General features: G+C 46.6%; 7 protein-coding genes and 3 non-coding genes across 18 annotated transcripts; 4 read left to right on the top strand and 6 right to left on the bottom strand.

Annotated features, from left to right (window-relative positions):
* Positions 1-27: 27 nt before the first annotated feature.
* Positions 28-109, top strand: Trnas-gcu. The gene has a single exon. It is a non-coding gene; the product is annotated as a tRNA-Ser (tRNA).
* A 214-nt stretch (positions 110-323) lies between these two features.
* On the top strand, positions 324-405 carry Trnas-gcu. Its single transcript has one exon. It is a non-coding gene; the product is annotated as a tRNA-Ser (tRNA).
* Positions 406-612: 207 nt separating this feature from the next.
* Trnas-gcu lies at positions 613-694 on the bottom strand. Its single transcript has one exon. It is a non-coding gene; the product is annotated as a tRNA-Ser (tRNA).
* A 2,809-nt stretch (positions 695-3,503) lies between these two features.
* Positions 3,504-5,364, top strand: LOC6587644. Its single transcript, XM_002013525.2, has 2 exons — positions 3,504-3,597; positions 4,333-5,364. The coding sequence occupies exon 2, from the start codon at positions 4,345-4,347 to the stop codon at positions 5,362-5,364; it is 1,020 nt and encodes a 339-aa protein (XP_002013561.1). The 5' UTR covers positions 3,504-3,597; positions 4,333-4,344.
* Positions 5,365-5,775: 411 nt separating this feature from the next.
* Positions 5,776-8,953, bottom strand: LOC6587541 (2,3-bisphosphoglycerate-dependent phosphoglycerate mutase). 7 transcript variants are annotated; one of them, XM_026992391.1, is made up of 4 exons: positions 6,952-7,035; positions 6,778-6,890; positions 6,206-6,700; positions 5,776-6,146 (listed from the first exon to the last, which is right to left on the bottom strand). In XM_026992391.1, exons 2-4 carry the CDS (start codon positions 6,875-6,877, stop codon positions 5,983-5,985), a joined length of 759 nt encoding a protein of 252 aa, XP_026848192.1. In that variant the 5' UTR covers positions 6,878-6,890; positions 6,952-7,035; the 3' UTR covers positions 5,776-5,982. The 7 variants fall into 7 exon arrangements, with proteins under 7 accessions (XP_026848192.1, XP_002013560.1, XP_026848159.1 ...); XM_002013524.2 differs by lacking the exon at positions 6,952-7,035 and adding an exon at positions 8,168-8,457 and having other exon boundaries at positions 5,778-6,146; XM_026992358.1 differs by lacking the exon at positions 6,952-7,035 and adding an exon at positions 7,493-7,669 and having other exon boundaries at positions 5,778-6,146.
* An 853-nt stretch (positions 8,954-9,806) lies between these two features.
* LOC6587639 (carbonic anhydrase 15) lies at positions 9,807-11,833 on the top strand. Its single transcript, XM_002013523.2, has 4 exons — positions 9,807-9,986; positions 10,861-11,064; positions 11,113-11,375; positions 11,439-11,833. The coding sequence occupies exons 1-4, from the start codon at positions 9,923-9,925 to the stop codon at positions 11,799-11,801; spliced, it is 894 nt and encodes a 297-aa protein (XP_002013559.2). The 5' UTR covers positions 9,807-9,922; the 3' UTR covers positions 11,802-11,833.
* On the bottom strand, positions 11,823-16,595 carry LOC6587638 (muscle M-line assembly protein unc-89). Of its 3 annotated transcripts, XM_026984711.1 has the most exons (7): positions 16,479-16,595; positions 16,248-16,425; positions 15,599-16,178; positions 15,380-15,533; positions 15,227-15,319; positions 14,926-15,161; positions 11,823-14,886 (listed from the first exon to the last, which is right to left on the bottom strand). In XM_026984711.1, the coding sequence occupies exons 1-7, from the start codon at positions 16,520-16,522 to the stop codon at positions 11,882-11,884; spliced, it is 4,290 nt and encodes a 1,429-aa protein (XP_026840512.1). In that variant the 5' UTR covers positions 16,523-16,595; the 3' UTR covers positions 11,823-11,881. The 3 variants fall into 3 exon arrangements, with proteins under 3 accessions (XP_026840512.1, XP_002013558.1, XP_026840513.1); XM_002013522.2 differs by having other exon boundaries at positions 11,823-15,161; XM_026984712.1 differs by lacking the exons at positions 15,227-15,319; positions 15,380-15,533; positions 15,599-16,178; positions 16,248-16,425; positions 16,479-16,595 and having other exon boundaries at positions 11,823-14,885; positions 14,918-14,996.
* Positions 16,587-17,414, bottom strand: LOC6587635. The gene is made up of 2 exons (XM_002013521.2): positions 17,223-17,414; positions 16,587-17,155 (listed from the first exon to the last, which is right to left on the bottom strand). The coding sequence occupies exons 1-2, from the start codon at positions 17,301-17,303 to the stop codon at positions 16,661-16,663; spliced, it is 576 nt and encodes a 191-aa protein (XP_002013557.1). The 5' UTR covers positions 17,304-17,414; the 3' UTR covers positions 16,587-16,660.
* A 65-nt stretch (positions 17,415-17,479) lies between these two features.
* LOC6587633 (protein suppressor of variegation 3-7) lies at positions 17,480-18,703 on the bottom strand. The gene is made up of 2 exons (XM_002013520.2): positions 18,621-18,703; positions 17,480-18,562 (listed from the first exon to the last, which is right to left on the bottom strand). The coding sequence occupies exons 1-2, from the start codon at positions 18,653-18,655 to the stop codon at positions 17,524-17,526; spliced, it is 1,074 nt and encodes a 357-aa protein (XP_002013556.1). The 5' UTR covers positions 18,656-18,703; the 3' UTR covers positions 17,480-17,523.
* Positions 18,704-18,774: 71 nt separating this feature from the next.
* LOC6587223 lies at positions 18,775-23,427 on the bottom strand. Its single transcript, XM_026984713.1, has 7 exons — positions 21,941-23,427; positions 21,224-21,879; positions 20,976-21,164; positions 20,323-20,910; positions 19,730-20,266; positions 19,497-19,667; positions 18,775-19,434 (listed from the first exon to the last, which is right to left on the bottom strand). The coding sequence occupies exons 1-7, from the start codon at positions 23,135-23,137 to the stop codon at positions 19,287-19,289; spliced, it is 3,486 nt and encodes a 1,161-aa protein (XP_026840514.1). The 5' UTR covers positions 23,138-23,427; the 3' UTR covers positions 18,775-19,286.
* Positions 23,428-23,484: the final 57 nt, after the last annotated feature.

Here is a 23,484-nt window from a genome sequence, read left to right as displayed (position 1 = left end):
TGAGAGTTGGACCTAACCTGGGCAAGGGACGAGGTGGCCGAGTGGTTAAGGCGTTGGACTGCTAATCCAATGTGCTCTGCACGCGTGGGTTCGAATCCCATCCTCGTCGAAGAAACTTTTTGCAGTTATTTTTCTTACTTTATTAAATATTATTTAATTATTACAAAAGTTTTCAAGTACGGTTTTATTGCTGTAATCTGGAAATTAGATAGATTGGTTTTTGGCTTTTAATAATTCAATAATTACCACTCAAGGTAATTTTATGACTCGATTACGTATATTCGTTCTTTCAAAAAATGATCCAAAAAAGGTACATCCTATATGACGAGGTGGCCGAGAGGTTAAGGCGTTGGACTGCTAATCCAATGTGCTCTGCACGCGTGGGTTCGAATCCCATCCTCGTCGGGAGAGTCCTTTTTTTTAATCGACATTGATAAAAGTGCAAAAAAGTATCCCTGATTTAATTTAATGGGATAACAAAAATTTGCTTTAAATCAGTTATTTGATCTCCCAACAAGATAATACAAGTCCTATGACACTTATTTAATAGGTTACTGTGTACAAAAAAGAATAACATTTATAGGAACTATCCTACTTGCAAAAATTGCAACTCGACGAGGATGGGATTCGAACCCACGCGTGCAGAGCACATTGGATTAGCAGTCCAACGCCTTAACCTCTCGGCCACCTCGTCTCTTGTGAGAAGCTCTGCTCAAGACCCAATTTCCAATAATACAGTTTTTAGTTCTTATCAAAGAATCCATCCATATAATGAAACTTATTAGCAACTATTGAAGTGTTTACAGATAATACACTTCCAAAAAGGGTAACAATATACAATTACATACAATATAACGAAACTCCGGAAGTGTTTTCTCTAGATATTTATTTAACAATTCTTTAATTGTTTGTTTAAGAACTGTGCCAATGAAAAGGGGAAAAATATTTGCAAATAATGCGAATAAGCTTTTGGCAAAGTGTTTGTCTGTTTGCGGTTAAAGAAAGTAGCCAAGTTGTGGCTCGTGTGGGGGGACCACAGCTTAAGTGAAGCTTAAGATCCTAAGATGTTCTATATGTAAATTTTGAATGGGGTAAAAATGTAGGGGTATCATAATTCGAATAGTAATGTTACTAAGATACGGTAGATTCCATCTTAATCTTAGATCCATCTCAAAGTCCGACTTAGATCATCATTTTAATTGGGAAACTGGAGGGAAAAGTGTAGACAAACATGGACCGTCGGTCGGTCAATTATTTTGAATAACTTGAATCCAAAGCCTATAGGGTATTTTCCTGTCCAAGCCACCTTTGAGCGCTCCTCGCACTCCATCAGTTATGTTATTCGTAGAGTAATTTGTTTGCTCAGCCATTCTCTGGAGGGCGATGTTCGAAGGGGTTTTCAATAATTCTCAGATTCTGTGCTGGCGATCGTGCCGCCTCTGACCCAGTTCTCTTCTCTGTTGATCTTCTGTCGTGGATTTCTTTTTATTTCTCTCTCCCTTTTTTTGTCTGCTCTGTACAAAGTTTGGTGTAAAAAACAAAAGTGGTTTACTTTAGATGAGCCATGCTCGAGCAAGTGTGTCGGGGGCCAAGTGGCGGTGGTGCTGGTGCTGGTTCTGGTTCTGGTGCTGCTGATGATGGTGCTTCTGATGATTTAATATGAGAGCTTCTGCATTTTAAATATTCGCAGCTATAGGAAACAGATCTGATGGTCTTAGACCATTCTTGTGTCCCAGCTGTCAGTCGGTGTTAATGAACCCTTGTCGCCCAGATAGCTTTCAGTTGTTTACGTTCCGAATGCCTATACGGATGCCGAGATGCCGCGATGCCAAACACCAGCATTGTCACCTAACGTGTGTCGTCTTCGGGTTCGTTAGGAAAGTGGCCCAGGTTTTGATGATCCAAAGGCACGCGCGTTTTATATTTAGCCCCACACCAAGACAGAGGCTGGCTCCAGTCCGGGGCTAGTCACGTGCACAAGGACATTCCAAGGCTAATTACGTTGGCTTGTTGGCTTCTTGGCCAGGCCAGGCCGGCCTGGACCGAACCGAACAGAACCGAACCGACTTGGGCTTGGTTTTGTTTGGCTTTAATACCTCTGCATACGAGTCTACGAAAACTCGTACTTACAGACGAGTGAAGCAGCATACATACATATATGTACGTACAACACGAACCGTTCATTATTGTCGTCGCTGCTGTTCGTTGCTTGTACGGCTGCTCGTACTTGCTGCAATCTGCGGCATGTATCTGTATCTTTTGCATCTGCGTGGTTGGCTGTGTCTAGTACTGCAGTGGCATCAGTGGCTGCAGTGACTGCAGTGACTGCAGTGACTGCGGTGGCAGCCGCCGCTTAATTAGCTGCGTAATTTATTATTGCTCTAATCTCAACGCCAGCGACGGCGCCAATGCCGCTGGCTTTGACAAATAAACAAATTATTCATATTAGAATATGTATTAATAATGCCTGCCAGCAGCAGCGGCGGCGGTGGCAGTGGCACTGGCAGTGGCAGTGGCAGTGGCGGCAGCGGCTCCAAGATGGTTTATCTGCTCATCTGGAATATCAACGTAATTATGCATCTCTGGCAGAAAGAGAAGAGAAGAGTGATGTGATGTGATGGGAGGTGATGTGGCATCCTCTGCTGAGGGAGCTGGTACTGGGTGCTGGTTGCAACTATTCTATGACTGGCATTACTTAATCGTTGTGCGGACAATAAAGATGCACACTATAGTAAATATGCATGTTCCTGCAATCGCACAATTATGCCCAATTATGCCACTGGGAAGAGATCTTTAGCAGGAGCAGGTGCTTGAGCGGAATGCCAGGCGGATATCATTGGCTAATGAGCCGCGCTCCATCCCCATCTCCAGGCCCACCTCTACCTCCATCTCCAACTCCAACTCTGGATTGTTCCTACTGCTCTGTCATAAAAATTAAAATGCATAATCGCGGGCGTTCCGCAGAGGGCGCTTGTTATGGCCCAGACCTTAGATGATCGTACACATGTTGCTTCCATGGTAATTAACATTGCTCGCGATTACTTTTTCAGCCATTTTTTGCCCTTTGCAACAATTGCATGTGCATGCTGAAAATGTGATATTGCCACTTGCCGCTGGCTTGGCTTCTTTTGGCTTGGGTAGGCTGGACGGGATGACGGGGCAACCGGGTCCCGGGCCATTCACATTTGAAGCTAATTAAGCTGGCGTTTAAGCCGCTAGCAATTAGCCGATTTATCACTTGCCACAGAGCCACCAAATCATAAGGAAAAAGGCGTTGGGAACAGCTTTGCAAATGCAAACAAAACCGTCTCTGGTTTGAGCCACAAATGCTTCAGTGGCGCGTCAGCCAGCTCCCTCAGCACCGGCGGCTTTGACTTCTGCGCAGCCGCAGCCGCTATGCGACGCAGATCGCGACTGAGAACGAGCAGAATGGGCCTGATCCCCATATAAAGCGCGAATTCTGGCCGCGATCAAACTCATTTTCAGTTGAACGGGCCTGCTGTGCAGTTTGGACCAAAGTTTCGTTGATCATCATCGCACAGGACTGGACGTCTGATCTTGATCCTGTTAACCAACCGAAGATCTCCGTACTAATTGGTGAGAACTGAGTAAATGTGAAGAGAGTTTCAAGTGTCAAGAGTGATCCAAAATGAGGGCCAGAAGGGGCAAACTCCAAAGAGAACAAAGAAAACCTAAGAAACAAACGTTTGCAAATTACGATCAACTAATAAATCTTCCAAATCTCGGAGACTATATCTTCTACCACAACGCCAAGGGAGCTTTGAATTAACTGATGGAAGGAAACAGTTCCGATTTGAGATATAATCCTTACCCACTGTCTGTCATTTGTATTAGCATCAGAGCTTTGAGGGTTCCATATTAGGAATAGATTAATTATAAATTACAAATTTATCGTATATAGTTTTGATAATTGTAGACTCGTATGTGCAGTCTTAGACCTCATAAAGATCGGATAAATAATGCAACCTGACACATTGCTCGTGCTCAAGTTTGTGATATCTTTTATATGCTTATACCATATGATATGTATCTCCTCCTTTGGGGTGTGAAGCTCTCGCATTTCCATTAGCGCCACAGCGAGTCAGAACAAGCTCTCAAGCTAATCTAATGTTCTGGCCATATTTCGCCGTTGTTTGCACTTGTCGAGGAGGGGAAAAATGAAAATCCACTGGCGCTCGTTGCGCAATTGGAGTGTGAGAAAATAAAATGCCCCGAGGCATGCAAATTGGATCGAAATGAGGTCGGGTGGTCTGTGGGTCAGCGGAAGATCAGCGGTTCACTCAACCACCAATCCCCATGATCGTTTTACAGCTACCACCAGCAATGGGCAACCACATTTGGGGCATCCTCCTGAGCCTGCTGCTGCTGGAACAGATGATGCCGCTGTCCGCGGCAGCCAATCTCGCCCAGCTGGTGAAGAAGCAGAGCCAACAGAAGCAGGGGCAGATGGCGCAGCCAGCACAGCTGCAACTGCAGCAACAGCAGCTGCCACAGCAGCAGGTGCACTCACAGCAGTATGTCCAGGACGCGCTTGCCGAGTCGCAGGAGCTGAAGAGCGACGAGGAGGAGGACCACGATCCGTACCAGATGCTGCAGGAGGGCAAACAGGAGTCCCGGCTGCCGGCCTCCTCCAACTACCCCTGGAGCGCCTATGCCGGAGCACAGGGAATGGCGAATCCTTATGAGAGCGTGCCCAAGATGATGCCCTTCATTGGCTACGCCCAGCCCGTGCTCATCCCATTCCCGCTCTACATAGCCCCCGACATGTTCTATCCCGCCTTCCCTGGGGCCACCAACGACCTCGAGGATGTGGTTATGTCGCGTGCCGCTGGCGGACGTCGTCCGGCTGCACCTCATTCACCGTCCCCGGCCCGAAACTCGCCCATCTACTACGTCCGCCTGCCGCCCACGCCGTACATGTTCGTCCCGAACATGCCACCGAGCCCCTTTGGCAGCGGCTTCTCCCCGCTGCTCACCTACCAGCCGATGCCCTCGTTCTCCACCTTCGGATCCGTGTTCAATCTGCCCGTCAATTTCCTGGCCAACGGCAAGCCCAGCGGGATCTACCAGGTGAATGGATCGCCCAGCGACCTGAGCCAGTTGTCACCCGGCTACGGCGTGCGGCCGCCCACGCCCAGCAATCCCTTCCGGCCCATGTCCTCGCCGACCGCCGGCTACGGTCCCTCCCAGCAGGGATTCGGACTCGCCTCCCTGCCAGTTCCGCAGCACGACTCCAAGCTGACCTCGCTGAAGCGTCCGTTCGTGTTCAACGGCCGTCCCGAGGACATCTACATCCTGCCCAACAACCTAAGTCCGCTCTACAACGATCAGAGCTACTACTGAGTGCAGCGCACAGTCTGCCCCAGGCTGTGGCACCAACAGAAAGTATTACAGAATGCATTTATTAGATCGTAAGATGACATCACATTTGCAAGGAAAAATTGTGAGAAATACACACATACAAAATTGAGTCTTAAGAAATGTTTTTTAATAAGAAAATGTAGAATATATGCAGATTAAAAGATAGAACGCAGATGGAACGTCTATCACATCCATCAACGACCAATACAGTTACATACAGTATATATTCCGAGAACTTTTTGTCTTTCTGTTTCGGTTCCTGCTATATGAATCCTCCTCCTAATATACAAATATATATCCTTGGATACGCTTTCATAATACCCTCCTCAAGGGTATTAAATCCGTAGATCCCTAACGTCTAAACCTAGTATCTTTGTGTAATGCTAAGTCCCTTTTAGTCTTGCGCAACTTTTTTATATATTTTAATTGTATATTTTTGGTCGAAAATATAGTGTGTACAGGTATAACTTATAGTTTAATTATCGTGTATGTCTACATATACAGTCGAATTACCCTAGCTGCAAGAGCTTCAACCCAGAGATGGATATCTTCTGTGTAGTTTCATAATGATTCGCGGTTTATATGAAAGTCTCGCATAACTTAATCACCGATGGCTGCCACTTGGGCGGTCTTTTTCTTGATATACTCCGGGTCACCGAGGTTGATGGGGCCGCCAACCAGCTCCCCAGTCTTCATATTGAACTCGTACACCCGGGGAATGCTGTTGGGAATGTTAACTTTCTGGATGGCCTCTTTGGAGACACCTGTGGGAAATGAAGGAATGATGATTGTCCAGATTTGGACACAAACCGGAAGTACTCACCTTCAATGTGCTTGACTAGGGCCCGTGTCACCGTTCCATGAACACAGATTAAGACTCTAGTGCCGTTGAGTACCTCTTGCTTTATCTCCTTCCAGACTGGTTCCACGCGATCCACACACATTCCCAGGGACTCTGTCATCGGGAACTGACCTGCCGGCACATCGTCGAAAATGGGATTGTTGCGTATCACGTAGTAGTACCGATTTTCCGTATTAATTTCCGGTGGGACGTCATCGTAGCCGCGTCGCCAGGCCTGCACCTGATCCTCGCCATAGATATTCGCGATCTCGCGCTTCCTGAAGCCCGTCAGATTCCCATAGTGCCGCTCGCACAGACGCCAGTCGGCCTTCGTCGGCACATAGGCGCGGTTCATATTGCTCAGTATCAGCTCGGCGGACTTTTTGGAGCGATCCAACACCGAAGTGTAGACCACATCGAAATCAAGTTTCGACTGGAGGAGCGCTGGACTGGCCACCATGCAGGCCTCTCGTTCACCTGGCTCGGAGTGAAGATGATGAGTCTCCATTAGTATTATAGATCAGATTGGTTTGTTCGAATCTGAGTTCAATTACCGTTTTCAGTGAGTGGCGCATCGTGCCAGCCGCAGAATTTGTTCTCCAGATTGAACTCGCTCTCTCCGTGTCGCAGCAACACCAGACGATTCGTCTTCATCTTGAACTGGGAGCTGCAATTAAGATAATGGTGAAGTTAACTGCTTGAATAGGCCCGATATTGTACGATTATACGAGTATAGCTGAATAATCTTTAGAGTTTTGTTTCTACTCGCGAAGTGCTTCTGGTGTTTGGCAGATTTATCGCTAGCTCTGTTTTGCTACTACTGCTAAGTATATCCATTATAAGGCTGTTTGATAATGGATCCCAGCAGATTAGGCGATGAGTGTGGGAACACGGGGAATCCTAATCTACCTCATAACTGGAGATAACGGTAGCTAAGTCGCGCTGGTTAATTTGAATGTGTGTGTTCACCTCAGCGCTGTCTATGCGATTGTTTCGCTTCCGATGCCGATGCCGATGCCGGGGCTGAGCTGGTCTGGACTCACACTCACGCGGCTCAGAAACCACGACGACGACGACAAGACAACAAGACGCGCATTCCTCACATATTTTCGGCTAGTGTACGAACGATAGTATCTGAAAGATACAAACAAGAAGCGAGAGAAAAACGCGCGCTCCGAGAACATGACGAGACAAAACAGAATATAATTCGCATTATCTGATGTCCAGACAGCAGCACACACACACACACACACACACCATTGTATACACCTTTTGCCCTTCCCTCCCTCATGGCTTGTTTCGTTCATCTTCTTTTGTTTTGCTCGGCTCATTCTCCTCTCCAGCACTGTTTTCCTGCATTCCATATTCGCATTCGAATAGATAGGTTTAATCGTGCTCGCGCCTAATTCTTGGGCCATTAATGGTACTCCAGCAACTGCCTTTGATTCGACCCTTTTTTGTTTTCGTTACCATTTCCACAAACTAATTTGCAGCCACAGCCTTTTTTCTTACGATCACTTTACCGAACTGGACAGATTTTAAACAATTTAAGCAATACCTACATGTTCTTGTTGGTACAAAAGGTACAACGTTTTTGAAAACAATGAACAGAGTGAATATTTCAGTGTGATATAACAAAAAGAGAGCAATAGAAAACAATCGAAATGGATTGTAGAAATATAAATAGAACAAAAAAGAATAGTCTAGACGCTATAGTAATCTTAACCCTGAGAAGTCAGATCAGATTGTTGGAGTTGAATTATGAATGAAAACCAATATCAAAAGCCGTGGCTGGAATACCATTCATCTCTTCGATCGCTGATCCGCCCAACACTTACGCTTGGAACGCATATTTATTCTTTTGTTGCTCGTGTTGTTGTTTGTTATTGGTTGATTGTTACTTGTTTGACGTAGTTTTTGTTAAGGTTGCGTTAGATACGTTACAGTTTGCTTCGCAAGAACTTGCGGATAGCCATAGTTCCTCCGCTCCAGTTCCCAATGGCTGCTGCGGATGCTTCTGCTGCGGATGCTTCTGCTGCCGGCGCTTTGTACTAAGCAAAAATTCGTATTGGCAAACAATTTTATCACTGCTTTCGATGGGTTGGACCACGCGTCGCTGTGACGCTTCGGATCTCTCACACACTCTTGCAGTCGGTCGACAGCTGATGCTCTCTGCTGCAGAGCTGATGCACTGCTTCTGCTCTTGTTGTTGGTTTTGCTTTACTGTTGGCGCTTTTCGAACAGCTGCGATTGGAAAAATCAATAACAACTGCAGTTTTACACTAAATAATAAAGAATATTGAATGAAGGGCTCAAATTTAGAAAACTTTCATTGAAATGATTTGCCAGTCCTACGTAGATTTAAAAAAACTAACCCAAGATCTTTTTGATAAGAATACCTGGAAGAATTCGAAAGCTCTTTCAACATAAAAAGTAGCGAAACATTCAGAAAAAAAGGGTGATCCTATTTTTTAGCTTATTATCCGTAAACGTCCAACCAATTTATACACACTCAGCATCTTTGGAAGAACATATGTATGTACATTTATTTATTCTCAAGATCCTCAAGAGATATTAAGTTTCATTACCGAAAAATTTGAATAATTTCGTTGATAAAGGTATGCACTTATGTAAATATATTAATGGTAAAGTGGTACAGCACAACATAGTTTTCGAATATTTTATAAAACTGTGATAAGCCTACCAACTTTAAAAATACACGATTACTCCGCACTGCGAAAGGGTTCTTGCTGCTCAAGTTATTGCTATGGAAAGAGGCTCTTTCAGGCAGAGCAGCTTTTTATAACAAAAACCCTGGAGATCAATTAGCCTGCCAGCGAAATAATTAAAATGAATGCACCTGAAAGCTGCTGGCAATACGCTCATGTTCCGAAACTTATGTCACTCTTTTGCACTATACATATACTCGTACATACTAGTATGTACATATGTACCGTACCTTTAAATATCCGTATCTTTAAACCTGCTAAGAGCAGAATTAATCTACCCAGCCCTTCTGCCTTCAAAGTTGATTTTTCAACTTTCAAACTTAAAGCAGAACTCAAGAATTCATAGAAATCGGAAACATTCCATGTGCATAATGGAATATTGGAATATTTTAAATAATTGTCTTTATGGCTTCTGGCTAATTGAAAATGTCCAATATCCAGATAATATATGAATTATGCAAGCCAAGTATTATTTGGTATTTCCATGTCACATAATCTCCAGAACTACTTTTTACCTTTCGCTTTCTTTAAAAATCTTTATGAACGAAATTTGCATTCCCATTGATATCTGTACAGTATAATAATTATATTGTATCTTTCCATTTTCATAATCGAACAAGCATAAATTTTGATTATAACATTGATTCCATCTTCTGTATTCCTACCTAGCTCTCTCATTATTTCGGTTGAACGAAGTGCTTAGGTTACGGCACTGACTACCAGAGGTATTTGCCAGTCGAGCCCAGATAACCATCTCCTCGAGAGCTGCTACTGCTGCTCCGTCGAGCGTTTGACAATGCTGCTCTCAGTGGAGGCCCTTTTGGCAGCCAATATAAAGGTTTTGGCCAACTCTGGCCACGGCTCAGTCTGCAGAGAAACGTGCGTGGATCTCTTTGGTGTGGTACGGATCGTGTCTTTCATCTTGTATCTTTCGGTTGTGTAGTGTGTGCCTTTTGTGGGTGGGTGGAAAATGCATTTTCCTGCTTTTGATGACTTCTATCAGCGACTTTTGTTTCTGCTGCCGTTTGCAACGAGTGAGTATTGATGCATTGGAAACTGATTACGGATCATTACGGATGTATCTGCAAATCAACCAAGCGCAACCAAAGAATATATATCTTCAAAAGATTGCCGTTTCTAAAGTGGATCTCCTTGATATTGAGACGCCAGACACCGATCGAAGCCGATCTACCTACCATCTCCCCTACCCGTCGTGGGCGCTGGAGCATAAGAGACATGTCCACTGTCTATCCCCCCAATTTTAGGCCTATGTGATTGTGATTGTGATTGCGTAGCTCCGCAGAGGGTCTGGTCTGGTCTTGTCTGGTCTGGGACCCGACGAATTTATGAGCCATCTCCAGGCCAAAGTGAGCTGAACCCCCGTGTGTCACACTCAAAGCAAATATAACTGGCATCGTCTAATGGATGGCAAACAATCCAGTGGCTTGTAAATAATAACAATAATTAAATTTGCATGCACAAATGCTCCATGAAAGCCAATGAGCGCGTCAATTGCGGAGGCGGAGTAGATGGCGCAGTCCCAGTCGTGCCCACAGATGGTAGATGGTGGATGGGATGGTGGCTTTTCATTGTTATAAAACCTGCCGCCGAACAATGTAAAGAAACGAAAAGGAATATCCATGATCTGCCCCCGAAATAAAGCAATTAAGCCCCACTTAGAGGTAAATCAGAGACTCTACGAAATGGTTGGAAATCCGAATACCTCAGTGAGGAAATCGCGGAGTGAAACTTCCTAATCGTTTGCAAAGTGACCAAGCCTATTGCCAAGGGAAAGATTACCCAAATAGTGGAAACAACCATTACAAAGACAATAAATATAGAGATCTTCAAGAAAATTGTTTTTAAAAATGGGATTACAATTCAACTAAGAGAGTATTTTCCCTTTAGATTTTGGTACTGTAGAGCGAAAATTCAACTACGTTGATTCCAACAAATGGCATGAAACTTTTCCCCTCTGTGGCGGGGCAGAGCAGTCACCGATTGCCATCAGTAGGCACAAGGTGATACCCATTGGCCTGCCTCCCTTGCAATTCGCTGGCTACGACGAGCTGTTCCAAGATCTCTTAAGAATACAAAACTCAGGACATACAGGCAAGAAACATTTTTATCCCTGAAAAGCACTCGAAAATTGTATTTTAGTAAATTTTGCCATTCCTCCCACGGTCTTTGGGGAGCGTCCCTCTGTGACTGGCGGCCTGCTGCAGGACTTTTACGAGGCCAGGGAGGTGCACTTCCACTGGGGCTCACAGCAGAGCAAAGGCTCAGAGCATTTGCTCAATGGCCGGCGGTACGATCTGGAAATGCATATTGTGCATCGCAACACCAAGTACAGCACCACTGAGGAGGCACGAAACAACACCGACGGCCTGGCTGTGCTGGCAGTGCTCTTCAAGGTGGTTCGGGTGAGTGAGGATCGGGTAGCTCTCGAGAGGCTCGAAAACTAATACCAAATCATCTGCCTGCAGACAGGACCCTCCTTCTACCAGCCAGGACTCACCGAGATCTTTGGATCGCTGCTGCACCTGGGAGACTTCAACAGCACCTATGTACCTCCAGTTCTGATCACACTCGGATCGCTCTTGAGCAATCTGGATCGGGGGAACTTTTACTGCTACAAGGGTTCGCTGACAACGCCGCCCTGTTCGCCCTCTGTGCTGTGGCACGTGTTTGCCGAGGTGCTGCCCATCTCCCACCAGGATCTGCCAAAGTTCTGGCAACTGCGGAACCGCCATGGCCGACCATTGCTAAACAACTTCCGGCCACTACAGTCGCAGGAGACGCGACAGGTCTTCCATCGGCGGCCAGCAGATCAGTGGCTCTGGATATAATGGTTAAATAATTAAAGATAATTGTATATAAATTTCAACTTTATTTGGGAAGAGTTCGCTGGCTTCAGTTCGGATCTCGTCTACCTATTGGCTCTTCTATAGCGAGCCAGGAAAGAGGCCAGTAATCCAAGCTGGACGGCGCAGAGGAGCTTGTTCAATGATGGGTAGCGAGGGAACAGCCCCAATGGCACCTCTAGTGTCGGGGGCGATATGAGCTGCATCTGTCGGGGGCTGCGGACCATAATGGCCAAATGATTAGCCTGGTTGCCAGTTCTGAGCGTGGTCTGGATCTGGGTCTGGGTCTGGGTCTCCTTCGACTTCAGCCCCGCCAAGGGCCAGCTCATACGAGGCACAAAACGATAGTTCGCTGGCACGGTGTGGTATTCTCGATCTCGACCGTCGAAGGGTGGACCCGGTTTGCGGACACGAGGATTGAATGGGGGATTGAAGGGCGGCTTGACCACCACCTTGCGACGCGACTGACTCCCGTCGGACCTCCGCCTCGCAAGGTCGTGCTCGAGACTGGTATCCATCGGTGGCTTGGACTGCAGGTCTGGCTCCTTGATGAAGGGATTCTTACCCTTGTAGCCTACTTTCTTGTCCTGATCCTTGCGCAGCAAGCTTCTCAGCTTCTCGGTCACTTCATCTGCCTTCAGTGGCTGGGACTCCTTCTGGGTTTCCTGGGCATCAGGTTTGTCCGTGTTGGCTGTCGATGGCGGGTTGTCCTTAGGAAGAGGTTTTCGCTCTTCGGTTGTGGACCTTGGATCTTCCAGCACTTCATAAGTGTTCTCCCGTTGACCCTGATCCGACTGTGGCTTCGCTTTCCTCATGTTTGGTGGAGGCTCGTACTTTTTCACTACATTTGGTGGACTATCTACCTTTTTGGGGGGTGGTTTCGGTGTGTCTCTCTTCAGGAAATGCGGCATGTGTTTTCTCACTTCAATTATTGGAGCCTCCATCTTTTTTGTGACTTTCTGATCGCTTGGTGATGGCGTATTGGATGTTGGTGGGGCCTTCGAACCGTCATCAGTTTGATGTGACGATGTTGGCTCCTCACCAGCCTCGAACTGAATGGGGTAGTCCTTGCGCAGTGGCTGCTGCTCCTGAGGAGTCAGGGGCAGTGTCTGCGGCGATGGAGGTGGAATCGTACGCGGCGTACCCTGAAACTGGGGCGAGCCTTCCGGAATCTTCTGTCGCTTCGATGGAGGAGCCTTCACCGGGACTGGCTTTGGCACCGGCGTCTGCGGCTGTTGAGCATCGCGTTTCTTCTGGGCAGTCTCGCCGGATTCGTAGTTCTCGACAGAATTTCCAGAAGCCTCGGGCCTATGATCTACCTCTTGCTGCTGTTTGTGGAACACTTCTTGCAGGAGGTTATTGAGCTTATCGAGCTTCCTTTGGGCATTCTTCTTGTTCACGTAATACTCTAAAAAACGCCCATCCTTCTTGTTTTCTGTTTCTGGATTTTCTTTGTTTTGCAGCCAGTCCCATTCGTGATCGCCCGTGCTGCCTGGAGTCGGAGTATTCCCCTGGCCATCCTTCTTTTCGTTGCTAAAGCAACGATGATTGGCCTCATCGAGGCTCTGGTGTGGCTTCTTCTCGCCATTCTTTGCTTGCCTCTGAACATCGTTCTCCCGCTCTTCTGCCAGCACCTGCCTCTTGTCCAGTTCCTTAAGCATTTCTTCATCTTCAGTGATCATTTCCGGTTTGCCTTCTTCTGCGTCGTTCAGCAAAACCCTGATAATTTCCTTCTCTTCTGCAGTCTCGAGTTCCTGCTTTCGATGGTCCTCCAATTCAGTTCTGATGATCTCTTCAGCACTAAGAAACATATTCTCTTCAATCTGTGAGTGTTTCGGTTCTGTTTCTTCCTCTTCCGCTTCCGCTTCCACCTCCTTCCACTTTTCAAATTTTTCTTCTGCCAGGCTGTCTTGATTATTATTTTCCCTGGGTACCGCCTTGTCCTTTGCCTTTTCAAGCGCCATTTCACGTCTGACCATCTCTTCAACACTTAGATACATATTATCCTCAGCCTGTAAGTGTTCCGGTGGTCTATCTTCCGCTTCCACTTGCTTCCACTTCCTAAATGATTCTTCTGTCAGGCTGTAAGGCTTATGTTTCATGGGTACCTCCTTGTTCCCTGTGGAATCTGACATTTTAATCACATTTGCCTTTTCCAGCTGGTTATCTACTGCGGAAACCTCAAGATTCTGTACAGGGTTATGGGTAAGCATATATGTCAAAGTCTGCGTATACTGTTTCATGTTCTCAGTGTCATCTGCTCTGGATAGCCTTTCTGTCCTGGGCTTTATTATTGACTCAAAGCGTTCTTTGTCCTCCAGACTTTCAAAAACAAATTTATGTTCAGGCCCACGTTTTGGCTCCTTCTCTGAGGGGACTTTAGGAGAATTCTTGGTCTGGTCATGCTCCAATATCTCGGCTTGCTTCAAATTAGCGTTTTCCGTTTGATTTTCCGGCTTAGGTTGACGATCGTTATCCTTCATCTTCGAATTTTCACCCTTTGTTGCCTTATCCACACCGGTGCTGGTTTCTTTCCCAGATTCCTTCGATGCGTTTAATTTATTCTTGGGCTCCGGCGTAAAATCTCCTTTGCTCTCAGAGGTGAAGCTTTCGATTTTTCGCCGTATGTCTTTAGTATAGGACAACGGTGGCTTTGTTAGTTTATTAGGGAAAACTTCACCCTTTCCTGATGAAGCTGGCTCCTTTTGTTTACCTGTCACGGACTTTATATTCAGGCCCTGGAATGTGTTGATGAATGGCCTAGGGCGCTTCTCCATGGATTCTTTAATCTTCTGCGAAGACGTCCCTTCGTCCACAGCGTCCACTTGTTTCATATTAGAATCCTGGAATGGCGGTTCGGTGGAGCCTTTATCGTCGCTCCCAATGATCATTGGTGGTGGCTGATCCCTTAGCCAAGTTTTGTCAACGGGCAAGTCCTTCTTGGTTTTATCTGGAATATTTTCAGCATCGGCATTCTCAGTACATCGGCAATCATCGGACCCCGATGTGGAGCCAACGATGCTGTCCTTATCTCCAGAGCCCTGAGTCCCGGAGGCAACGGTGGGTTGGCTGGAGTCATTGGACTCCAGCCAACCACTTATCTGTAGGCCCTCCTTCTCATTTACATGCCAGGGACTTGTCAGTGTGTGCTTTTTGGCTTGGTTTGCATCATAGACCGGATTCCAGCTGCCATTCTCCGTCAATTCCCGAAAACTTTTCTTTTTTTTTGTCTTATTCAGAGCCTTTTCCAAGGCCGACAAAGGTTCAGCCAGATCTTCCGATACGTTTTCCAGACCGTCATCAATGCTACTCTCTTCGTAGAGGAATTGTGAAAAGGATGAGTCGCTGCAAGGGATAAGGGATAAGATGGTCATGCGTGCAGTCAACCTATGATGAGGTAGAACGCATACCTCAAGTCAGGGTGAGTCCGCAGGGTTTCCAGTATTGTATGCGGGGCCACCTCGTTCTGGCAAATTCGGTGTATGGCCGTAAAAAGGGGAAATCTGTGGGTGTTCGGGATGGTAAAAGTGTGGATCGATTGGGCGCCATTCGAAGCTACTTACTCATCCTGCATGTTCTCCATCTCCAGAAAGTCGTTCAGCCCGGCGGCAATCAAGGGACCGAGCAGTTTGCGGCCATTTAAGAGAGTGGCCTCAATCTCCTGAATTGTCTTTCCAGAAGTGATAAAACTTTTGGCAAAGGTGACATTCTTATCGACTACAGGACATAAAAGTACAAGGAAATATAAGTGGCCTTTCCGGCTCTGTAACTGTGTAACTCACCATAGGTGGAGGCCACCGAGTTCGCCACGGCGCAGCTCTCAAAGAATGTGGACATTTTGGCGGAAGGGAAGAAGGCCATTGTGAAGCGCATCATCTCCTTGATACCCAGATGGATGGCAGCTACGCGAGCATTTTCGCCCAATTTCAGGCCATCAACGAAACCCGCACCCAAGGCAATGATGTCCTTCAGCGTGCCACACAATTCCACGCCATCAACGTCATTGATGGTAGTCACCCTGCAGTTTTCGGTTTGAAGCACCTCGACCAGGAGCCGCGCATCATCTTCATTGTTGCATCCAATGGTAATCTCACAGAGCTTGCCCTGGGCCATTTCTATGGCGCTTTTGGCCGACATCATCGAGTAGCACGGTATGCCCAGATGCTGGCTAATCGCGTTCGAGAACAGATCGATTTCGCCATCCCAAACGTGAGCCAGTCCCTTGACCATGGACAGGGCAATGGCGGTCTTCTTCACATGGCCGGCCAATATATTGCAATACGATTTCACAAAGTGTTGTGGTGTGGCAAAGATCATGATATCGGCATTCTGTGCAGCCGCCAAAATATCATTTACTGCAATCTGCAAATAAATAAATTTATTAATTTGGCCTGCCGATTGCTGCAGCGGCTGTAGCTCTCTCTCTCTCACCAAATTGTTTGGCAGCCTAATGCCAGGCAGATACTTGATATTCTCGTGGCAGTTGTTCATCACCTCAGATAGGTACTTGTTGTGAACCAGCTCGTCATAGACATAGATGTGTGCACGGCTGTCGAAGCCCTCCTTCTGCTGAACATTCTTGCTCACAGAGGCTGCGATTGCCGAGCCCCTGAAATAGGAGGGTTATAGTCGATATTAGCCAGAAACACTATGTCCACCTACCAGCCCTCCGAACCAATGATGCACACTTTCAGCTTTCGGACCATCTTGAATTTTGTTCATGAATTTCTGTATTTTCTGTATGCAATTATAGACCAAAGAGCGACCAAATGATTGACCACGGGGGCAGATGATTTTGAATTTATTGTTGAATTTGGATAAACAAATGTTAAATACTAACAGCCCTACTCTGAAGTGTGAAACATGGCTGAACGTTCACGTACAGCTAACTCCCCACCTACTGTACGTGCATGGATAGGAACTCTGGCCCCGATGGCAGCTCTTGTTTGTGCCTCGACTTTGGCTTCCTCCTCGGAAATCGCACGGATCTCGAACTCGGTGATGATCTGCGAAATACGACTCTTGGCCTCGGCTGCCAGTTTCGGCGGCAGTCCCTTGACGCTGATGCAGGCGCTCTCAAAGAACAAATCGTAGCTATTGCGTTGCTCCACGGGCGCAGGGGATTCACTAATTGATGTGGGTACAGCTGCAGCAGTATAATCAGTCTGCCCCCCCACTGGCGACACTTTCTGAAAGAAAGCTGCCAGTTGCTCACGGTTATGCGTAATGCTCTGTAGCAGCTCCTCTCGATTCTGTGGCGCTGGCTTCATGTACGGAAGAAATTGGCGTTTCAGGGGCATGGCGAAACGTTGAATTCGCGGCTGTTTGGTTAATTCCGGCTGCAAGTAAACGAAGATTAGCTAGGCTAGCTTTACAACGAAGTCAACAATAATACTCTAAACAAACCTTTACATCGGCTTCGGCGATGGTGTATGCCTCTTCCAGTATGTTTTCCTCGTCCTTTATTATTATGTGGCTATTCCACATTTGTCTGTTTGGTTAATTGGCGTCTTGAGTGGATATTTTCCACCAATTACGAGGTTTTTTTGAAAATCGCTCAAATCGGGCAATTGTTTACAATAAAGCCGCCAGTGTTAGTGATGTGCGTCACTCGATTTCCACTAGACAATCGGCAAATATCGGTATTTAAATATATTTCAAAATTGAAATTAAAAATTAGAGCTATTTTTTATTGTTCTGTTACATTTCAGCTGAGGCCATCAAAGTGTGGTTGCTGCACCAGAGCACATCCACTGCTGCTCTGCCTGAGCAGATACAAGCTAGCTGGTGGCGTCTCCAGGGGCATCTCAATGACATCCCCGTTTGTACTGTTATCATTAAGGCCCCGCAGCTCCAGCTCGCAAATGAGCTGCGAAACGCGCATTTTGGCTTCCGCCATGAGCTTCGGCGACAGAGCCTTCACACTGGAGCTGACGCTCTCGAAGAACAGGTCTACGTGGTTTTTCTCCTTGGGTGGCGGGGGGTGCGTCGACTGGCTGCTCCCCATCAGTTCACGGAAGGACTCCATCAGCTCGTTTTTATCCTGATGAATTTGCATCAGCAGCTTGAGACCCTCCTGATTAGATGCGGAAGAGCCGGTGGTGCGCTTTGTGGTCATCGCCGAGTCGTTCCCCAGCGCATTGGCTTCTTGCAGAATTCCCGAATGAGATTCGACATTTGGCTTGTTGTTTGCCTCCGACTCTAATAGAATTTCTTGTTTGGGGACGGGACACGTGATGCTGTGACTCGCGTGATCAATACCAGTTGGTAATGCATCGATTTCGGTGGTTATTACGTGCACGGTGGTGGCGATAGGTTCCGGAGACACAGCTTCCAGGTGATCAGGTTCATTCACATCGGACTTTGCAGGTGATGCCTGCTTGAGCACTTGCATGGGCCGCTTCTGGAAGTATTTACTCCGTTCTTGCCGCACAGTCAACTCGTTTCGTATTGCTCCCTCGCCTTTGGTAATCAGGGCCTCCAGATTTCGCTTGTGCTTCGTGGTTCGCTCGTGCCGGACGAGATGACATCGATTGCAGTCCAGGCGGCAGTGGCAGGCGCGACAGAAGGGCTTATTCGGATCATCGTCGGAACGTTTCAGCCACGGCTCGAATAGGTTTAGCCACTTCTCGCAAAACCTTTGATTATACTTTGGTTTTCCGGCGCCACCGCCTCCAACCTTCTTGTCGTTTTCCTGCTTAACGGATTGTTTGATCTTTCGTACCAATTTAACCCTGCCCTCCTTCCTGTAATTGATTGCACATATTTCAAGCATAAGTTATCTCTATCAATCTTTCGGCTTACCATTCTAAGACGGAAGTATTTTCGGAAAAACTCATCCTATATACAATTTATTTATTTACTTGTTGTTGTTATCAGCTGTCCAGGGCTGGCGAACATCGATTACACAATTCCGCCTACCAACACTGGCCTTAGATTTGGCACAACTAGGTAGACATTTTCATTTATTTTAATTATTTATTTAACTTTGGAACGAGAACAAGTAAGGATATATGTGTAATATGTTAGCCAATTGTGCAAATGCACGGGTCCAAGCAGAGCCAAAGCGGAAGAGCCTGCATAAATTCAACACTGGACATTTTGTGAGTGTGTATAAATATTATTTGCAACGGCAAAAAAGCAGTGGATAAGACATTATTTGTCTAGCAAGCGGGACGTGCGTATTCGCCTTCAAGAATATTGTTTAAATTCGTAATTTGAAATCGTTCAGTGACCGAAACGGACGGATGCGAGCGGGTTATGCTTCTACATTTTCAATTTTACCGATTTGTAAACCATTAATAACTCTGTTCAAGCGGCTAATCGAATCTACTACTACTACTGGAATATTTATGATAATATATTGGCATTATAAATGCTCATATGAGGCTAACTTGCCAACGGGCAAAGTTGCAACGGGCACTACAAAAAAAAATGTATCTTGAGACATTAACTAGACATTTCTATTCTTTAGAAAAAATGCTGCTTGCAATATTCCCAAATAAATAGTGACCCTGTGACATGGACATTGAGAGAGCGCACCACTCCGAATTGGGGTATTTCCACGGCATAGTCCAGGAATCCAATTAGATCCGCTGGTATCCCATGCTTTTCGTGCCTGAAACGATGGAAGCGATGGGATTATATTGTGATTGCGATACCCGATCAGAAAGAACTCACCCCAACAGTAGGACACACTTTTTGGGGAACTTAAAGTTGGCAAAGCTAACGCTGTGAGCGGTCTGCTCGGCCCCGACCACTCTAAAGCCCTCCATTTGTTTTTCCATCAGAAATGCAGCAATGCAACTGGGCTTCAACTCGATAATGTTCAGGGTCTTCTCAGCAGTCATGCTGAAATTTAAATATGCATTAGATCCGCATATACCATGTGTGTTCTTAGCTATAAACTTAACCTTAAGTTGGTGAAGTCGCTCTTTCCCGTTTGGGCCTTGTTGCCCAAAGCCAATGTTTGAACACCCAAGACCTCACAGGTACGCGCCAGACCGCCCAGATTGGGCAGCTTGTCGATCAGGGAAGCCACTACAACCAGTTGCTTGTTTGTGTCTACAGCACACGTTGTGACCAAATCAGTGTTGGGATATATATCGCCAATAGGATTCATTTTTCTCTGTACGTTGCCGTTGATGGAACCTTCCAGCGATGTCGGCTCAGCCAATGATCCAGCTTTCTTCGTTTTAAAGAACGAACGAATGGCTCTAATCGCGTCCTCAAGCATTGAAGTTCCAGCTGGCACTGAAGGTCTTATGCATTCATCGAACGGTGCATCTGTCATATAAAGGATGGCTTCTGCCGCAAAACAGGGATTTAATTTCTGGCTCCTCATTAGAAGAGATAGCATGAGACGTGGTTCCTTTCCCAGTTCTTCGAACTTGCCGCCCAACGTAGTTTCTATCGAAATCTTCAGGGCAACAGCTATGGGCTTATGAATGCTGTAAAAAAAATTGTTAAGCACTTCATGCATTCGATATGTTTGTAAGTGCCTTACCCGGTTTGCTCGCACTTTACCGCCAGCTTGTGCAGAACCAGTTGGGCAAGCACACGGGTTTGAAAGTGGGCGCCCATGGTGAGCGGTAAGAGTGTCGTAAAAATGGCATCCAACTCTTCTGGCTTTAGGGATTCCCAATTGGCCATGCAGTACAGATGCACCACGCTAGTGAGCGACAAATGTTTACCGGGAGTGAGGTCAGGGAACAGCGATAGCTTATCCAATAGTGGATCGATGCCTGGCAACATATTAGACACCAGGCACTCGAACATGTAGCTTATATTGAGTTGGTCATTGGGCCACAAGAGAGCCTCCCACAGTAGATCGGACCACTTTACAAGGTCGGGTGAGCCCAGAAACAGCAGAGCCTTGCAAATGCGCATCTTAGTTCTGTGCTCCTTGGAGTTTTCAAAGTAGCGCGGCTTTTTGGCCGACAGCTCCTTGTTGGCCCACAGCAGTTCCTGAAACAGTCCGTTCACATCGCGAGACTCGTCACGTAGGTGGAATGCGGTGCTTAAGAACCTCGATCGACTCAAGGCATCTTCATCAAATACATTCGCGATTCGGTAGACTTGGGCGGCCTCAATGCTTTAAAAGAGTATACATATATTTAGAGTGTGCGCTCTGCCATTATCACAAGTCTTTGCTCTCACCGTGCATCTCCTGTGGTGGTCTCTCCATTAAGCAATTGTCCCAGGACCAGGGGCATCGGCAATGTAAAGTTCTCGAATGCTTCGAGACAGCTCGGCCGCTGCTGCAGCAAATCCTTAACGAATTCCTCATATTCTTCTTGCTTCAAGTAGGCAACAGCGTATTTGAGAATATATCGAACATAGGAATTGCTGAAACCCAAACTATGAGTAAAATCAATTGGAAACAATGTTTCAGACTCAATGCTTACGCCTTGGCCTTGTTGCAGATGGCCAAACGGGCTACCAGAGCTGCCAATATGACGCCATCGTCTGGCAATCGCTCTCCCTGGCATGCCAATAGCCAGCATAGAAGGGCAAATGTCTCTTGGCTGCCCCTATCCAAAAGATCCAGGGGTCTTAAGTTCATCTGTTCTATCTGGCGCCAATTGGTAAAGTTGATTCTAACAAAGAGATCCACACTTTGTTCGAGCACATACGACCTCTCATCCCTTGACTCGCAGTTGAACTTCTCGAGCAAATGCTCCTGCATCTGTGTGAGACTCATGGCCCCGGGCTTAATCAATAGTGGATCAAAACCATACACGGAATAGTAGCTCGCGTACTCTTCCTGAAAATCGGAGAAGTCGCAGTCTAGGAAAACAGGGACAAGGCGCCACCAACCGTGCTGCGCCTTGGGAACGGTTTGTAATTGCCACAAAAATGCTTGCAACAGATTACAATCTGGGCAGTGCTGCGAAACAATTTCATAGCAGCGCTTGCTGAAGTACGGCAGATGGGCCCCAAAGTTTTTGCATTTGCTGATTTTGTCCGTCAAGCGAACGTGGTCCATATAGATATCGCTGGTATTAAATAGCGACTCCACAAACATCATATAATCGCCCAAGCTCAGGCTCTCGATTGTGTCCTGTAAAACATATATGTATACAGCTCTAATGTCCATGTCTGGTATAGGTTACGATACTTACATGGAAGAGGAAAATCACCCGCTCGTTTATTAGCTTTCTCAGTGCGGGATTCTGCAAGATGCGCACTCGAGCGCATAGCTTGAAGAGCAAATCCTTGGCAACAGGTGATACCTGATCCGGATGTATGCACCGCAACCAATGAAGCAATGGGACACAGTGCCAGGGAATCTGTACCAGTGACTCCATTAATACTTCAGAGCTCAGATCTCCCATAAACTCCCTTGTCTGCTTCTCCGACAGGCGGTCTTTGGTCTCCCAATTGAAGAGCTGCGTTCTGTTGGTGGCCGCCAAAAACTCATAGACCAGATCGGTACTAACTACCCAGAAGAGGCTCAGCTTAGTGAGGAAGTATTTGAGTGTCCATTTCAACACTAATATATTGTTATCCTGCAGGAGACGGATGCACAAGATGCGCAACCAACCCTCCCAATCATCGCTCACGTCGGACGACTTCAGGGCCAGACGCGGCAGCAGAGTAGTCAGTGTGGGCAGCACCAGGTGGGACTGCTGCTCTTCTAGGCTCTCCATAATGTCCACATAGGCGGACCACTTTCTTTCACTGCACTGCAGTCGATCGAGTATCTTTGGTTGTCCATCGCCAGCGTGCGCTTCATCAATCTCTAGAATCTTTCGCATGATAAAGCAGGCAGACCTGCGGTCTTCACGCATGTCCGATTGCAATAGATTCTGTATGATGTCAAAAAGTTTCTGGCAAAATTCGATTCCCAGCTTCGCAAGAAAGTCGTCAAACAGATGCAGCAGGATTTGCGCCACATATGGCTGACGGTCGCGACTCAAACTGAGACACCAAAGCTGCTCAAGCAGGTACTTTCCATCAGCGCCGGAAAGCTTTCGCTGGTGCAGTTGCACGCAAACGAGAAGATTCGCCACCAGTTGCCGCCGGGAAGCTGTGTCCTCCCTATTGCCACAAATCACCACCGAAACAAGCTTGTGAAACACCTTTGCGCCGAATCGGACATTCCACTTGCTGTTGGCCTGCATCAAGTTATACATGCACTGCAGGACTTTTTTCAAGGCCAACTCGTTCTCCTTGTGCATATCAACCAGGTCGTATAGCATTTCATCCAATTCGGCGATATCTCCTTGTAAATTCTGATTTTGAATATATGATTCGAGGGCCTGAACAACCGCGTGCGAGGTTGTTGGCGTCGTGGCTTTGGTACCCGGCAGAGACATTGCTTCTTTTCACTTCTTCTTTTTCAATGTCAGGTCCTTCTGGCGGCACTCTACAAGTTTCTGCAGCTCTACAAGTCTCCGGCACTCTACAAGTGAACACTTCCTCCTTCGTATGCAAATATTTCACAATTGACTGCAACTCCCCCGTGCACATTGTATTTATAAACCAGCCCCACAGTATCGGCATGAGCTCCACAGCTGTTTGACAGCCAATTGTTGTGACCAGTGCAGCCGATTACGCTTTTTTCCCGCCAGATGTTGTTTTTTAGATTACCTTAAAGTTTAAAATATACAAAAATTGAATGCGATATTAATTTAATAAAGAATGAAAATATTAGCGACAGACT

The sequence above is a fragment of the Drosophila persimilis genome, unplaced genomic scaffold, assembly GCF_003286085.1.
Source record: "Drosophila persimilis strain 14011-0111.01,24,50 unplaced genomic scaffold, DperRS2 tig00000000-arrow-pilon, whole genome shotgun sequence".
NCBI lineage: Eukaryota > Metazoa > Arthropoda > Insecta > Diptera > Drosophilidae > Drosophila > Drosophila persimilis.
Note: the sequence above shows the minus strand (reverse complement) of the source record. Positions and strands in the feature narration are given on the sequence as shown.

Coding starts and splice junctions, on each gene's coding strand:
- LOC6587644 (XM_002013525.2), top strand. CDS start 4,345: ATGGGCAACCACATTTGGGGCATCCTCCTGAGCCTGCTGCTGCTGGAA.
- LOC6587541 (XM_026992358.1), bottom strand. CDS start 7,641: ATGGCCCAAGAATTAGGCGCGAGCACGATTAAACCTATCTATTCGAAT. Junction 6,701..6,777: donor TGCGCCACTCACTGAAAACG/GTAATTGAACTC, acceptor ACTCCGAGCCAG/GTGAACGAGAGGCCTGCATG. Junction 6,147..6,205: donor CCTAGTCAAGCACATTGAAG/GTGAGTACTTCC, acceptor CATTTCCCACAG/GTGTCTCCAAAGAGGCCATC.
- LOC6587639 (XM_002013523.2), top strand. CDS start 9,923: ATGCATTTTCCTGCTTTTGATGACTTCTATCAGCGACTTTTGTTTCTG. Junction 9,987..10,860: donor TCTGCTGCCGTTTGCAACGA/GTGAGTATTGAT, acceptor TTTTCCCTTTAG/ATTTTGGTACTGTAGAGCGA. Junction 11,376..11,438: donor TGCTCTTCAAGGTGGTTCGG/GTGAGTGAGGAT, acceptor ATCTGCCTGCAG/ACAGGACCCTCCTTCTACCA.
- LOC6587638 (XM_002013522.2), bottom strand. CDS start 16,522: ATGGTCCGAAAGCTGAAAGTGTGCATCATTGGTTCGGAGGGCTG. Junction 16,179..16,247: donor TTAGGCTGCCAAACAATTTG/GTGAGAGAGAGA, acceptor ATTTATTTGCAG/ATTGCAGTAAATGATATTTT. Junction 15,320..15,379: donor ATGGAGAACATGCAGGATGA/GTAAGTAGCTTC, acceptor GAACACCCACAG/ATTTCCCCTTTTTACGGCCA.
- LOC6587635 (XM_002013521.2), bottom strand. CDS start 17,303: ATGTGGAATAGCCACATAATAATAAAGGACGAGGAAAACATACTGGAA. Junction 17,156..17,222: donor TCGCCGAAGCCGATGTAAAG/GTTTGTTTAGAG, acceptor GTTTACTTGCAG/CCGGAATTAACCAAACAGCC.
- LOC6587633 (XM_002013520.2), bottom strand. CDS start 18,655: ATGAGTTTTTCCGAAAATACTTCCGTCTTAGAATG. Junction 18,563..18,620: donor AATACTTCCGTCTTAGAATG/GTAAGCCGAAAG, acceptor AATCAATTACAG/GAAGGAGGGCAGGGTTAAAT.
- LOC6587223 (XM_026984713.1), bottom strand. CDS start 23,137: ATGTCTCTGCCGGGTACCAAAGCCACGACGCCAACAACCTCGCACGCG. Junction 19,668..19,729: donor AGCGACTTCACCAACTTAAG/GTTAAGTTTATA, acceptor TTTAAATTTCAG/CATGACTGCTGAGAAGACCC. Junction 19,435..19,496: donor AAGTGTGTCCTACTGTTGGG/GTGAGTTCTTTC, acceptor CCATCGTTTCAG/GCACGAAAAGCATGGGATAC.